The sequence below is a fragment of the Mastigoproctus giganteus genome, chromosome 4, assembly GCF_048544385.1.
Source record: "Mastigoproctus giganteus isolate SK-2022 chromosome 4, ASM4854438v1, whole genome shotgun sequence".
Lineage (NCBI taxonomy): Eukaryota > Metazoa > Arthropoda > Arachnida > Uropygi > Thelyphonidae > Mastigoproctus > Mastigoproctus giganteus.
In genome coordinates, this window is record NC_143578.1 from 57569167 (window position 1) to 57584385 (window position 15219).

The 15219-nt window shown below is 37.8% G+C and overlaps 1 protein-coding gene across 1 annotated transcript in view; it reads right to left on the bottom strand.

Annotated features, from left to right (window-relative positions):
• The window catches only part of RpL18A (ribosomal protein L18A), a 74423-nt gene that overhangs the window by 27152 nt on the left and 32052 nt on the right, over nt 1-15219 (bottom strand). The window contains exon 2 of the mRNA XM_090371557.1: nt 527-706. Within this exon, the coding sequence (XP_090227683.1) occupies nt 527-706 (180 nt within the window). The remainder of the gene's footprint in view (nt 1-526; nt 707-15219) is intronic.

The window sequence follows — 15219 nt, forward strand, 5'->3', positions numbered from 1 at the left end:
ATAAAGAGATGTATGCAGATAAAAAGAAGAAAAAAAAACCGTGCAAACTAAGCTGATCAGTTATTTTTCAAAATAAAAATACAGTACATACTTCACTTATATTCTTTTGGTATGTACATACTGCAATAAAAATCATTTCTACTGTACTTACTAGTATTTTTCATTTTAGTTTATTTTTTTGCAAGAACTTCGTGTGCATAATTTATAGTAAACAAACACCTATATATTTTTGCAACCCGGCCCATATAATCAAATTGTCGGAACGCATTACATTAAAATACATACTAATAATACCTTGATCAGCACGGTATTTTTTTGGCACGCATTAACCGCACTATGCGAGGTATTCCTGTACCTAATATGACAAACACCTAATTTGACATAAATAGCACAAATACAATCACCTATTACACATTACTGCTACAGTCTTATTAAATCCTACCAACATTCAATGACAAAAGAATTACAAAATAAATAAAGGGAATATGAAATATTTTAGTACAGTTATGCTTTTCCAAATGCATACCTGAGAAATGCATACTACTTCTCCTTGGGACTTTTTCAGCTTTTTTAGTTTCCTAGTAAAATACCAGAATCGAGACTTGGCTGTTACCTTATCTGGTGCAAATATTCTCATTCGATATAAAGGAGGATTATGATCCTTCTCAGAGGGCAGTCGTCGCCCTATCACTTTATACTCTTTGAGCTTAAAAGAAAATGAAATCAAGTACATTTGTGTGTAAAAAATATCAGGCTTTCAAAACTGAATGAATAAAGTAGATTTAAATTTGTATCTGTTTGGTTCAAGGAAGAGAGGTGGCATACTGAAAAAGTTTACAAATTAACAGTACATCACATTTCAGTAGATATACTACCTATTACATAATCAGCTGGGTAAAGGACAGTGCCTGGAAAGATGCCTAGAAATATAGTGACAAAAATTTTCTTGACACTGAAACCACAAGTTGGAAAAAGTATATTTAGCCAGATACACTATAGGCATGGTGCCAAATTACCACAAATGACATACTCAACACACAAAAATCATACTGCGCACAGTGTCACTACATGCATTACTTGTTAAATAGCTAAATACATAAAACATAAGTAAAACTAAAAAATGTATAAAAAACACAGGAACTCTGAAATATAAACAAATTATAAATATTATTATTAAAAGGAACCACTAAATATGTAATAAAAACTGTTGTTCAGTTCAATGTCCATCAGAACTTTTAAAAGTAGAAAACATTTTAAGATGAAAAAAATAAATACTAAATGTTGCGTGAAAGACAAGGTGGGAATGTGCCAACTGGAAGTGTCAGTCACTTGCAAGTGAGCAGAAACCACAGGAACAGCAAGACTTGAGGGCAGCCCCCCTCCCAAAGTTTAGGTTTGAATGGAAACAAAGTGTAATTCTTATATTATACACTACTCCCAATGAATTTTCAATTAGCTCAAAAAACGTACTTGGAATTAAGTATCCAATATTAAGTTAAGTTTAAAATTAAATTTGAAAAAATAAGTAATTTGGTAAGGATGAGATCAAGACCAGGGTGTCTTAATTTCAATTTATATTTAAAAGAGGAAGTGATACATTTAAAACTAAAACAGTCACTGAAATGCTGACCTTTTGTCTAAAAAAATTAAATAAAAATAAATAAAAAAACACACACCCAAACAAAGGAATCTAATTTATAATGATCAAATGAAATGCAAGGCAGGAAGTTCGGTGTTACTTATTGGTGTATGGTGCCACTCACCCCCAAACAGCTATTTTTGTACTTTCTTGGCACCTCACTGGAGAAGCATAGCACTTCAAGTACATCTCACTACCCAGTGATCATACAGTGACCACTACCCAGTGATTATATTCACAAGGTGACAGATACCAAACGACATCAAGAGCACAAAAATTCTGAGAATGCTCCAAAGGTGTCCGTCAATAACAATATAGTGGAATTTACACCCTTGTTATACAGAATGTTAAAAAAAAAAAAAAAGGCTTTCTCAAAGTGTGGTGCACATGTACCACTGGTGGAAAATGAGATGTTAGGTGGTACACTGATGAACATTTAATGATGCACATGAAACCTGTGATTCTGTGGATATTACTGTTGCCATATAAAGATTGCTAGTATGAATTCTCATATTCTGAATTTCCACACATCACTACTTTCTTTTGATACATCAAAACAACAACTTGTCAATGATGAATATATCATCATTATGCAAATTTATCATTCTACACTGTGCCAAACATTTTAAGAATGCCAAAGAAAACTTTCTTTGCAGCTGAAATCAATCCACTGCAGTAGCAGTGGAAAAAAAGTGCATTGACTCCAAAAGGGGACTATGTTGAAAAGTAAAATGTTACCAGACTTCTCAAATAAATCCTACATACTCAGGCAAAAAAAAAACTTACCAGATGCCCCTTGTAATGCCTGCTAGTTCCAATAGCAAAATCTGTTGTTTCCAGTATATTTGCTAAATTAACTTGTCATGTACACTGGTGTTCAAAGAAAGTGCATCAGCCATTAAAATTGTAATTGTCTTCCGAATAACGACAATTACAACTGTCATTATATTACGAAAATCTGGATATTACAGACTGCATCAGATAAGATTGACCCGGGTAGGTGATGACGTAACATTGCATCGGCTGTTACTTTCAACTATATAAGCACGCTCTGCAAGAGTTGCAGTCATTCCTTGCTTGTGTCAGGATGGCGAATTACGTGCAATTGACGCCACGAAGAAAGGGTGCTATTGTTGCTCTACGTGAGGAAGGGTGTTCTTCCCGTCATATTGCTTATAGAGTGTCTTGTAATCAGTTGACAGTGAGATTTCTTTCCAAACTCAAGAATACTGGTTCTCTTGGTACGAAAAAAGGAACTGGACACAAACAAGTCTCTACACCAAAACAGGACCATGTTTTGAAGCGCTTATGCCTTAAAAACTGTAAGGCTTCTTTGTCTGAGCTGAGAAGAGAATGGGAAGAACATACGAGTGGTAGCAAGTACAGTAACAGTCAGAAGATGCCTCTTCAAAAATGGACTTGTAGCCTGTCAATCCTAAAAAGGCCCTGCTCACACAAAAAATGAAAAAGCCCAATTAATTTGGTGTAAGGAGCATGTCAAATGGACCCCCTGAGCAGTGATTTTCTCGGATGAGAAGAAATTCAACCTGCATGACTCTGATGGGAGACTGTAGACACCATCTAGACTGTATGGTGTCTACAGTGAAATTCCTTACCAGCCAAATGATATTGGGGGGGGGAGTGTATTTTGTATCCCGGGTGGAGTAGATCACCTGCAGTTTATAAAAGGTTCCGTGAGTGGATACCTGGCTATATTGGAAGGCAAATTGCTGCCAACCATTAGAGACCATTTCAACCTGCCAATTAACTGCATCATTCACAATGATTCTGCTCTTTGTCATTGGACAAAAAGTGTAAGCAAGCACTTTTGTAGTTACTTTAGCTTTATTACTTATTTCTGCACTAGATTTTTGACAGTAATGTGTTTACATTTATTACAGGTGAAAAAAATGGTCCATTACAACTCTTAGCTGGCCAGGAAACAGGTCAGACCTGAATCCTATAGAGAATGTTGCCATTGCATGGAATTGCAGTTGCCAGAAAGAAACCAAAGACCCTTTGTGAACTTCAGGAAGCCATAATTCATGTTTGGAACCACAAACTATCAGTTGATTATCTTCAGAAATTGATCTTGTCAATGCCTTGATGGTGTGCTGCTGTCATCTGGGCCAGAGGTGGTTCAACTAAATATTATTTTCCACCTGGTGAACTTTTCATTTTGTTTTCCATTTAATTTTGTTTTACTTTAAATTTTGTTCAACTTTTCATTTTGTTTTCCATTCTGAAGCAAATTGAGGGCTTCTGATAGCAATTCAGTCATAATTGTTGTGTTTATCAAAACTGTTGTATAAAGGTTGCAAATGCTCATTTTGAATATTTTGAGAGCACCTGTCAAATATTACTTAGCTTTCCCTTAACTATTAATATCTTTTGTTTATATATTTCTATTTGTAATGCTAGTCATTAATGTAAATACCATCGCGAAAAAGGAATGTGAAATTCCTAGAAATGTGAAATTCCTAGGTGATACCACTTTCTTTGAACACCAGTGTATATCACTGAATGGGGCAGAAAACAACCAATACTATGTGATCTATCTGTAAGATACAATTCGTTGGGTTTGTATGCCAATGTTTCAGTATTTTTAATGATGTTAATTAGTGAAGCTGGTGCAAAAACAGTAATTTTGACTGCACTCTTCCATATTTTTGCTCTTTATATATAAGGAGACATTAACAAACACAAATCAAATTAAATTCCATTAAAACAATGAACATAAAACCCCATATTTCGCATGTAAAACATGGGGTCTTAATTATGTTCATGTAATATACTTACCTATGAATACCTGTCATGTTACATTACATTATTCACATTACAGGATGTGTACATTATACTAGTGCTTCTCAAACTATCTGTGGTGAGGGGTCAGTTCCTTTTATTTCCAATCATTTGCAGACCGGTACTTTTGTAAAATACAATCACCGAGGACCAGTAATGGAAGAATCATCGTGGACCAGTAACAAACAGTTTGCAGATCGGTGCCAGTCCACGGACCACAGCACTGCATCATACCATACCTTATATTAAATGTTATACATTAATTGTTATATATTCCCACAAATAAGTTATTTTTTAGTTAATTTTTTATTGCATTAATTCTGTATAAAAGCTGCATAACTTTGTGATAATTGAATTTGCATTACAACATGTTTCAAATTATTTGTCAGATTTAAGTGAGAAGACATACATGTACTGAAAGGAAAAAAGTTTTAGTGAATCTTATGCTTCCCATTAGTTACCTTTCACGTGACTGGTTCAAATTTTCCTCTTTTAAGAATTAAATTCAACAAGGTCATGTTTTATATACATTTCTAAACACATAGCACAACAGCTAGTGAATGACCTTGGCCCACCTATAGAAATTATTTAATATAATAAATCTTCGTCTGATTGCCCAGTGATAACCAATGAAAAAATATTTCTGTAAGGGTACTTCTCTTGAAATACCCTTGAAATAACATGTGAGAAAGGTCTGAAAGACTTCAAATCATCATTTGTGTTAATATTTTTGTTTTCAACTTTCTCTGAGTAAACAGTATTGTTATTCTCCTTGGAGCTATATGCTTATTCTCATCTAACTTTCATTAGGAGTTGTGTTAACTGCCCAAGTGGGCAGTTAACACAACTCCTAATGAAAGTTAGATGAGAATAAGCATTCTTTGTACTATCTGTTTTGTTTGAATTATAAAATGATTTCTTGTCTGTTACTATTGTTACTGATAACCTCAACTCAACAAAGAGGAAGTATTTGTGACAAATCTGCATTCAACAAAGATCCACATTCAATGGGGCTCTTTTCCCTCTTGCAAAAGCTATTTCTGTGTGAAATGTAAAATATTACTATATCTTCTATTAACAAAACAAGAAATAAATACTTAACGAAAAGTTATATATACTGTATACATATTTTGTTAAAATATACCTTAGAAATAATAATACTTAGGTGGTCACTACATTAAAATATGAATCCAGGTAGGACCACCTGGCTTTTTTCTCCACTAATTATGCAAAGTTCATCTATATCATTAAAATAATAAATAAAAAGTCAGTCATGCTTCTCGAAAAAAAAAAAAAAAAAAAAAAAAATTCATTTACTAACTGTGTAATGAAAAGTACCTCTTCAATGACCAATAGTAAAAACTCTTACTGGAGTAGGCTAGGATTTGCTTTCTCCAAGACATCAGCAGTAAGGGACTACTCAATCAAGGGAGGTTAGCACCACCTCTACATCATCTGTATTCAATCCCGGCTGCGGTTGCCACATGGCGATATCTTCAATTGCACTGGGTAGCTCACTTTCCAGGCCTCACCAATGCTATGGCTTGCCATCATGTGGAAATTTCCCAGTCCCATATTCTGAAAACAATAGATGCACGTACAATAATTCTGATACAGTGCAAAAGAGCACTCACTTCTCAGAAAAAAGAATGACATCCAAGAAATGGATGTCATTCACTTGCCCAGCTACCTGCCAAATGTTTGTGCAGAAAAAATATTTTGCTTTTAATATTCTGAGATATAAACCATGTATTTGTATTGGCTGGGGATGGGATGTGTGTGTGGGGGGGGGAACGTGTATTTATTTTATGAAATAGTACAAATGACATATCTGATCCTGTATATAAATATTGGAGAATGTATCGATATTTTTCATTTTCTTAGTGAATTAGTAACTATCACTGTAGCATGGGTGTGGTTTCAGTGACATGAGCTAATAACAGGGAGCTTATGGGTTGCTGACAATTGCAAATCACAATAATGTAACTGTCTCCCTATTCTAATCCAATCACACAACAGGAGAACCGCAGGACAGATCGAATTTACCAATTGTTTATCAGATTCTTTTCTGAGCAAGTCTATACATACAAAACAGAGGCAAGGAATTATCGGTTATGAATCTATCAAACATTCAGAAGTATTTGTTGTTTCCATTTTAATCTCCCCCACAAGTGTTTGCATAATTTTATTTTCTGTAACAAAGCCCTGTTGGCTGTTCATAAAGTTCAAACTAAATTACTGCTTCCTGCTCAATCTTAGTTGTCAGGAACTGGATAATTGTTTGATGATATTAAACAGCATTACTCAATAGAAAGGGCAGCCACGTTTCTTAACAGAAAACATTTTCCTGTACAGTTGGCTTTCACTATGACCATCAACAAGTGTCAGGGAGGAAACATTCAATCATGGTGATCCTCACATAAATCAGAATAAGACTGATCTCTGGGACCATTCAGCTATGTGACTCAATGCAGAATTATGGCCAGAACCAAAATTCAAATTACATATGCCAAACATCTTGCAAAGACAAATGATTTCCAACAGTTTTCAGCAACATACCCAGTGTACCCAAATAAGAAATAAGTCAACGTGTAGTTTTATTTTTCAATTTATCTTTTAATTATTATTTCATAGACTCCTAATAAATACAAAACTTGCAGTAAGTCATTCATCAAGGTTCCAAATATACACTTAAACGACAGAATTCATGGGATACCTGGTTCCTGGGCAATGCTGTCACCCCTCTCACAAGTGGACAAACCCACTGCTTGGCAGGTATATAGGTACACTGCATTCATGTAGATGGTAATTTGATGTTAGTATGGATAAATGTCGTGAGTTAACTGACTTTGAAAGACAGATGATAGTGGGTGGTTTGTTTCAAATGGGTCACTATCACGGATGTGATAGAAAAATTGCACTATCCCCATTCAACAGTATCAAGATGGTATTGGGAATACGCCATCTCTGGAATAACATCTCATCGTGGAAAATGCTGTCGGCGGAGAAAGGTGGTGAATGGATGTTGTTGTTATTTGGTTTTTCAAGAAGTGCATAGCACATGCTTCTAATCAAGAAGCATGTGCTATGCACTGCTGCTCCTGCCCACCTGACTATGGAGGCGCCTGTGGTGAATGGATGGGGCTGGCGAAGTCTGTCGCGCATTGTTTCAGACAACCGGAGAGCGACAGTGGCACAAATGACCACCAACCTCAACAAGGGGGGTGCCAGAAATGTCTCTGCCAAGATCATCAGGCGATCATTAGCTGCAACAGGTTATGGGAGCAGCCCACCCACCATAATCCCACTGCTAACAGCATGACACAGGACTACACTTCAACTGGGCAAAAGAACATCGGCACTGGATCCTGGATGATTGGAGATGGGTCTCCTGGTCTGATGAGTAGTTTCCAGTTATTTCAAACAGACAGGAGGGTGCGTATCTGGCAGAAAGAAACCGCATGAAGTTATGCACCCATCATGACAACAAGGAACTGTTCAGGCAGGTGTACGGTGAGTACTGATCTGGGATGTGTTCAACTGAAACACATTGGGACTTCTGGTACATCTAGATGCATCTCTGAATGGTCCAGGTTAATGTCCATCCTTGCAGACCATCTGCATCCCTTCGTGGTCATTGTGCACCCACAGAGCTGTGGTAACTAGAACATGGTTTGAAGTGCATTCTGCAGATTTTACCACAATGGAATGGCCTTCCCGTTCAGACATGAACTCTGTGGAGCATCTTTGAGATGCTGAGGAAATATCCGTTCAAGTTTTGGATTCTCCACCAAGGAATGCAATGGAATTATGGACAGCAGTGCACCAAGAATGGATGGAAATACCGTATTTCCCCATGTATAAGATGCACCTTAATTTTGGGGCCTGAAATTTGAAAAAAAAAAAAAATATATATATACATATATATATATATTACATAAAGTTATTGAACTCAAGTTTTATTCATAAAATTCCTACAACTCATCACTATCAAAACTCCCATCCATTAGCTTGTCCTCATCTGTGTCTGATGACGAATCACTGTCTTCATATATTGCCTCGTCCTCAGTTCCATCTATGGCATTTGAAATGCCACACTTCTTAAATGACTTGACAACGATCTCAATCTTGATATTATCCCAGGATCTTTTCACCCAGGTACAAACTTCTCCTATAGTTGGTTTCTTCACTCTTCCTGCTGGTGTCAAATTGTCCCCGGAAGACTTCATCCATTGGTTCCATTTGTCCCTCATGGCAGCTTTGAAGGGTTTGTTAATGCTGACATCCAGTGGTTGGAGCTAGGATGTCAAGCCTCCGGGTATGACTGCAAGGTTTGTTTTTTGCCCTGCAGCAATCTTCTTTGTATTTTTTGTTATGTGTACCCTGAACTGATCAAGCACCAATAGGGCAGGTTTGCATAAGAGCCCACCTGGTCTCCTGCTCCAAACTTTCTCAAACCAGATCTTCATCCCATTCTGATCCATCCAACCCTTGCCATGAATGTGGACAATCACTCCTCGAGGAATGTCTTCTTTTGGCATTGTTTTGCGTTTGAAAATCAGCATAGGAGGCAGCTTGGTTCCGTCGGCACAACAAGCTAGAACAACTGTATAATGGCTCTTTTCATGTCCACTTGTCTTCACAGTTAGTTTTCACCCCCTTCTTATCAACAGTTCTGTTACTTGGGACATCAAATTGAAGGGGGACTTCGTCCATATTTGCAATCTGTCCCAACTCAAACTGATGTCTTCTGACACTGAATGACAAAACGATGAAATTCAAGGACCTTCTGCTCATAGCTTTCAGGCATCTTTTGGACAAATCTGGTGTGTGTACGCATGCTTAGTCCATTCCATTTCATGAACCTGAAGCACCAATTGTGTCCTCCTTTGAAATCAGTAACTTCTTTTTCATCAGCAATTCTTCTTGCATCATGCTGAACCATCTTTGTGGACACAGGAATTCCAATTGCCCTTTGCTCCTCAATCCATATATTCAATTCCCTCTCTAACTCAGGCCATTTTTCTGCCTTGCCTCTAACGGCCTTCTTCCCGTAGCCAGTCTCTGATTGTTTTCTCAGTTGGAGGAGGACCAAACTTACATTCAGCAGCACGATTTCCATTCACTTTTGCAAACTGGATCACTTTTAACTTGAATTCAGCACTGTACGAAAATCTTTTCCGAACATTTCTGGGCAGAACGTGGCAAAACGTAACCTAATATACAGGTAACAAGTGCGAAACAATGAGCACAAAGACAACAAGCGCAAAATGCAAGTAAAAAAAAAAATCTACAACCACTGTATAAGACGCACCCAGTTTTTAGACCCCAAATTTTTCGAAAAAAGGTGTGTCTTATACACGGGGAAATACGGTACCTGTGGAATGCTTTTGTGAACTAGTGGACTTGCCTTGTGATTGCCCTTATCCAGGTGAAAGGTGGGCTTAGCATTACTAGGCAGGTATCCCACGATTTCCGTTCACTCAGTGTATTTGTTACATTGGCTGTTTTGTGGAACACGAAACAAATAATGGGCGACAAGCAGAGAAAGCAGGGGCAGAACCTCCTAGTAAGAAATAAAGTAAATACGGTAATGCAAGAAATTTGATAGAAATTATATGCAAAAATAAATACACAGGGTGATTCCGAACTCTACCGACAAACTTTAAGGAAAGGGGGGTGATCAGAGGAAGAATCTGAATGTTTTGAGATAGGGAACCCATGGGCGGTGAAGCCTCCTTACTACATAATCGGACAAAGTGTGCTGGGCTGTATACAAGTCAATAAGACAAGATGATTACATTATGGTGCATTTAATTATTACAATAAACATGCTTTTTTTTTTTAATGAAAATCCCAAACGAGAGGTATTAAAAACTATAGTACTTAGTACAGTGCATGGGTTGGAGGTTGAGAGATGAAAGAAGATATTTGTTGACATTAGACCTGAACTTCTGTAGACTGAAATTTTCAGGAAATACGTATGAAGGAAGGTTGATCCAGAAAACGGCAGTTGAATGAATAAACGAAGAAGATGAAAACTGGGTACTGTGAGTTTGAAGTTGGACAGTAAATGGATGTTGGCTGGTGGCAGCACATGTTCAGACTGTTTTGAAGAGAGCGGTAATTATAAAAGCCAATTCAGAAGAACAGTGCCCAAAGAAGTATCTGCAGAAAAGGCATGAAGCAAAATTGTATGTCTGTGAGACAGAGTGGAGAGACTCTGTTAGAGACAAGTCATTAATTAACCTAACTGTCTTCTGAATGGAATCCAGAAGTCTGAGAGGTTTTGGGGGCACTGCCCCCAGGTGTGGGAATATTTTTCCATGGTAGAGCAGATTTGTGATTTGTACAGAGCGAACAGCTGTTTGGAGGAAAAGTAACACCAAGAACGAAAGAGAAAACAAAGTTTTTTTAGATGCAGAGGAAGCAATATTTGTAATGTGCTTGTGCCAAGAGAGATTACAAGTCAGGGTAATCTCCAAAAGAGATATATCAACTTGCCTAGAAATTGGAGTGTTGCCAAAGATAAGCATAGGAGCAGAAGAATCCTTTTTGTGAGATATAAGACAGGACTGAGTTTTAAAAGGATTGAAATAAACTAAAGTTGTTTTTAATGCCGATCTCCAATGGGGAGATTGGCATTTAAGGAATTGGTAGTGGATATTCGAGAAGTTGAAGCTGATTGAGCAGGGCAAGGTTTCTCAAACCAGAAAGTGGAATGCAATGTGCTATCATTGGCAAAACTATGGATAGGATTTCTGGTCAATGGAAGAAGGTCATTAATATACAAGAGGAAAAGAGTGGGGGAAAGGACTGAACCTTGGGAGACACCAGCATTAGTGGAGAAGTTAGAAGACAGAGAGCCATCTACCATCACCCTAAGTGAGCAGTTAAAGAGAAAACTGGATAACCAATTACAAACACAGTTAGCAAACCATAAGATGTCAAGAGCAACTGCTTGTGTTTCAACAAACTTTTCCATTGAATTTGTCCATAAATGGGTAACATAAGCCAGAATATCACTAGTGGATCGACACTGGCGGAATCCATACTGGCGATCATTGATCAGATGGAAGGTTTCTAGGTAGTTTAAGAGTTGGTTAATTGATTTCTCCATTACTTTAGACAGAGAAGAGGTAATTGCTATGGGATGATAACTGGATGGGAGGGATGTCACCCTTTTTAGGAACTGGCTGGATATGAGCAAATTTCCAAGCAGAAGGAAAAATACCTTTGGAATAAGAAAGTGCAAAAAGGCAGCAAAGAACAGGAGTAAGTTGGGGTGCACAGATTTTGAGAACAGGTGGAGAAATACCACATCAGGACCTCAAGCTTTCTTAACTTCATCCTTTGATGCTCTTTTCTGACATCCTTTTGATGCTCGATTCAATGCCCCAGGAGGCATTAAATGGAACGTGTTGGGAATGGTGTGAGGTGTTTTACCAAGATCATTAATACACGAGTTAGAAGAAAAATGGGATGTTAGCAGGTCAGCTTTTTCCTTGGCTGAAGTGTCAATAGAACCATCTGGTTTAGACAGAGGTGGGAGCAGAGATGGGCAAAAGTTGCAGCCAATAGCTTTGGCAACAGACCAGAATGCTCGGCTACCATTAGGGAAAGAAGCAAGTTTTCTACTAGGGAAAGAAGCAAGTTTTCTACTCTTAAACTGTTCAAAATCAAGTTTGGACTGATTCTGACTGCTCCATTGGTGTCCAATGGTTTTACAATTGTTGCAAGCTTTGGTGTAGGCAGAAAATGAAACTGGAGAATTGGAAACAAGACAATTATGATATGCAACATAATTGGCTTATTTTTGAACAGCTTTCTTCTCTTGAACAGCCTTAGCACATTTATTGGAAAACCAAGGTTTAGATAAAAGACGAGCTTTTAAAGTCGAGTGTGGAATGAAGGATTCCCTTCCTACAAGAACAATTTCACTGACACGATCTGAACAAATGTTCACACCAGAAGTTTTGAAACAGTAATCAGACCAAGGAAAAGAAATCTTGCGGGTCATCCCATTTTTTTCCTGTAATGCCAAATAACAAGAGGTTGGGAACAGCCATGAGATAAAGGCTCCATTGGAGAAGAGAATCACCAAATTGTGATCTGAGGTGCCTAAACGACCACTAACTTCCTCTGCTTTACAGTAGTTGTTCAAAATGTCGACTGTGAAGATCGCGACAAAGTTTACAGCCCCGCACCATCGACTGACTTACTCGCTCTAGCATCCCAGGGGTGTGTGCATCTCCTCGCAGGCTGCGATAATACAAGCAATAAGGTCCATCTCTGCTCAGTTTGAACAGGAGTCTTGTACACCAAACTTTTGACATGGCCCTATAAAAAAAGTCCAGGTGTATTTGGTCAGGATCTTACTGGCCATGCGACAGGACCGCCATGACTGATCCACTGGTGCCCAAACCTTTCATGGAGGGATTCCTAACATCTGCGGCAAAGTGTGGTGGCACTCCATGCTGAAACCACATACACCTTCGGATCGCCAGAGGCACAAACTCTAGCAGCTCGGGAAGGACTTCTTCAAGAAAAACTCTGTACACAATACCATTCAATCTGCAGGGAAGCATGTAAGGTCCTATCACATAGTCATGTACGATACCTGCCCAGATGTTAACAGCAAATGTATTCTGATAGGACCGACACAGGGCTGCATGTGGGTTTTCCTCATCCCAGATGTGGCTGTTTTGGCTATTGAACATTCCCTCTTTTGTGAAGACTGCTTTCGTCTGTGTGCAATGCATAAGCTGGAAGCTTCAGGTCTACTGCACAGTGCTGAAGAAACCAATTTGCAAACTCAATTCTGTGTGGAAAATCTTCCGGTAGAAGTGCTTGCACCTTCTGAGGATGGTAAGGGTGCAACTGTTGCTCATGTACAATCCTCCAAACAGTTAATTGACTTATGTCTAAGGCACATCCAACACGGCAAGTACTTGTAGAGGTAATGTCAGCAAATGTATGCAGATTCATTTCTTCCAAATGAGATGTTCGAATGTGCTGTGGATGACCAGTATCGTACATAGGAACATGGAATGGACCAGCCTATCATAGTTGTTAGTATGCTGTGATGAGGATGCCGTCGTAACGGATACATCACTTCACAGCGTCATCTAGCAGATCTCCCATTGCAATCAGCTCTACCACAAACAAGGTGCATATCAGTCAGCTCTGCATACATAAAATGTTCCATCGTACTAACTCTTGAAGTAACAATCAGGGCAGTGTATAACACAATGAAGCAACATGAAAGTAGGGGAGTGGAAAGAGGGGCAGTAATAATAATGCTGGTATAAGACAAAGTTGTGTACCATTAAACAAATAAACTCCTATTACTCCAAATCATGGCTCCGGCGACCACTAAGTCCTTATCTCAAAACAGATATTTCAGATACTTCCTCCGAATACACACAATTTTAGGCTGCATTTTACTTCTATTCTTTCTGCCATAAATATGATGTTATGCATTGTAAATGACATTCTTATACACTGCAGAATAGAGAACTTCATATTTTTATATATTTCTGATTTAATGTATCCATTTTCATACATATTGGTTCAAGGGCTACAAAGCCTCAGATTCCAAGAAGAGTTTACTATCATGTAAGTTACTTATTTGAGGTGTAATGAGATAGCAACTCAATGTGAAGGTTTTCGCAAGTTGCCTATGAGATGTTATATAATGATGCCACTGCACTATTTCAGTTGGTTTACTGCATATAGAAATTATGCTAATGCACTAGCTTATGACAGTAAACTCTTCCTGCACCCTGAAGCTTTTTAGCCATAAATCCTATAAGCATCTACCACTCCACATGGTATCACTCATATTGTCAAATTAATTCACAACTGGGTTGTCAGCTGTTATACCATTGGAATACCTATCCACTTGCCGATGAGGTACCATACAGTCCTGAAATGCCAATGTGGGTGGTGCCCACCGAGAATATAACAAGTCTTCTCTATTGGGGAAGCATTACTTATTTGAGGTATAATGAGGTAAGCAACTTGAAGGATTTCACAATATGAGACGTTATGCAATGAACCCACTGAACAACTTCAGTTGGTTTAACTGTGTATAGAAATGATGCTAATGTACTAACATATGACGTATTCAATTTCTTATGATTAACAAGTCAGTTTAGAATTTATGCTACCTAGAGTTAAAAAATACAGTTAGGACAGACATAACCATTCTACCCTTAAAAATCTAAAAGTGAAGTGCAGAGAGCAGAAAATATTAGAAAACATTTACTTAGTACTAAATGAAATAAAAAGCTTAATGTTTGTACTTGGAAGCACGTCATTATTTCACATACATCTCCAAGACAGATGGGACTAATCCCAGACCACCCAAGTAGATACATTAAACTTCTTCATTTTCAAATTTATGTTAATAAAAATTTTGAAGAATTAAGGAAAAATTTATGAACTTTTAAAAACATACAAAAATTGAATTGACTTTCTCCACAGAACATGGGGGAAAAAATTACCTGTTTCTCCTTCTGTAGAGATAATCCAATGAGGCATTAAAACAAATATAGGGAGTTATATTTACATATACATTTATATTTTGCAAAAATATTTATAAAATAAAGTTATCAACCTAACAGCCTTTTCACACTGTCAACTTCCAACAACTGTGCCTGAGGTGTAATAGGAAACAATGGCTGACAGTGGTGCCACTCATTAAGGAGCCACTCTTTCCTACACACTTAAAGTGGAATGGCATAGCATGGAACTTCCATGTAAAAGGGCTGTAA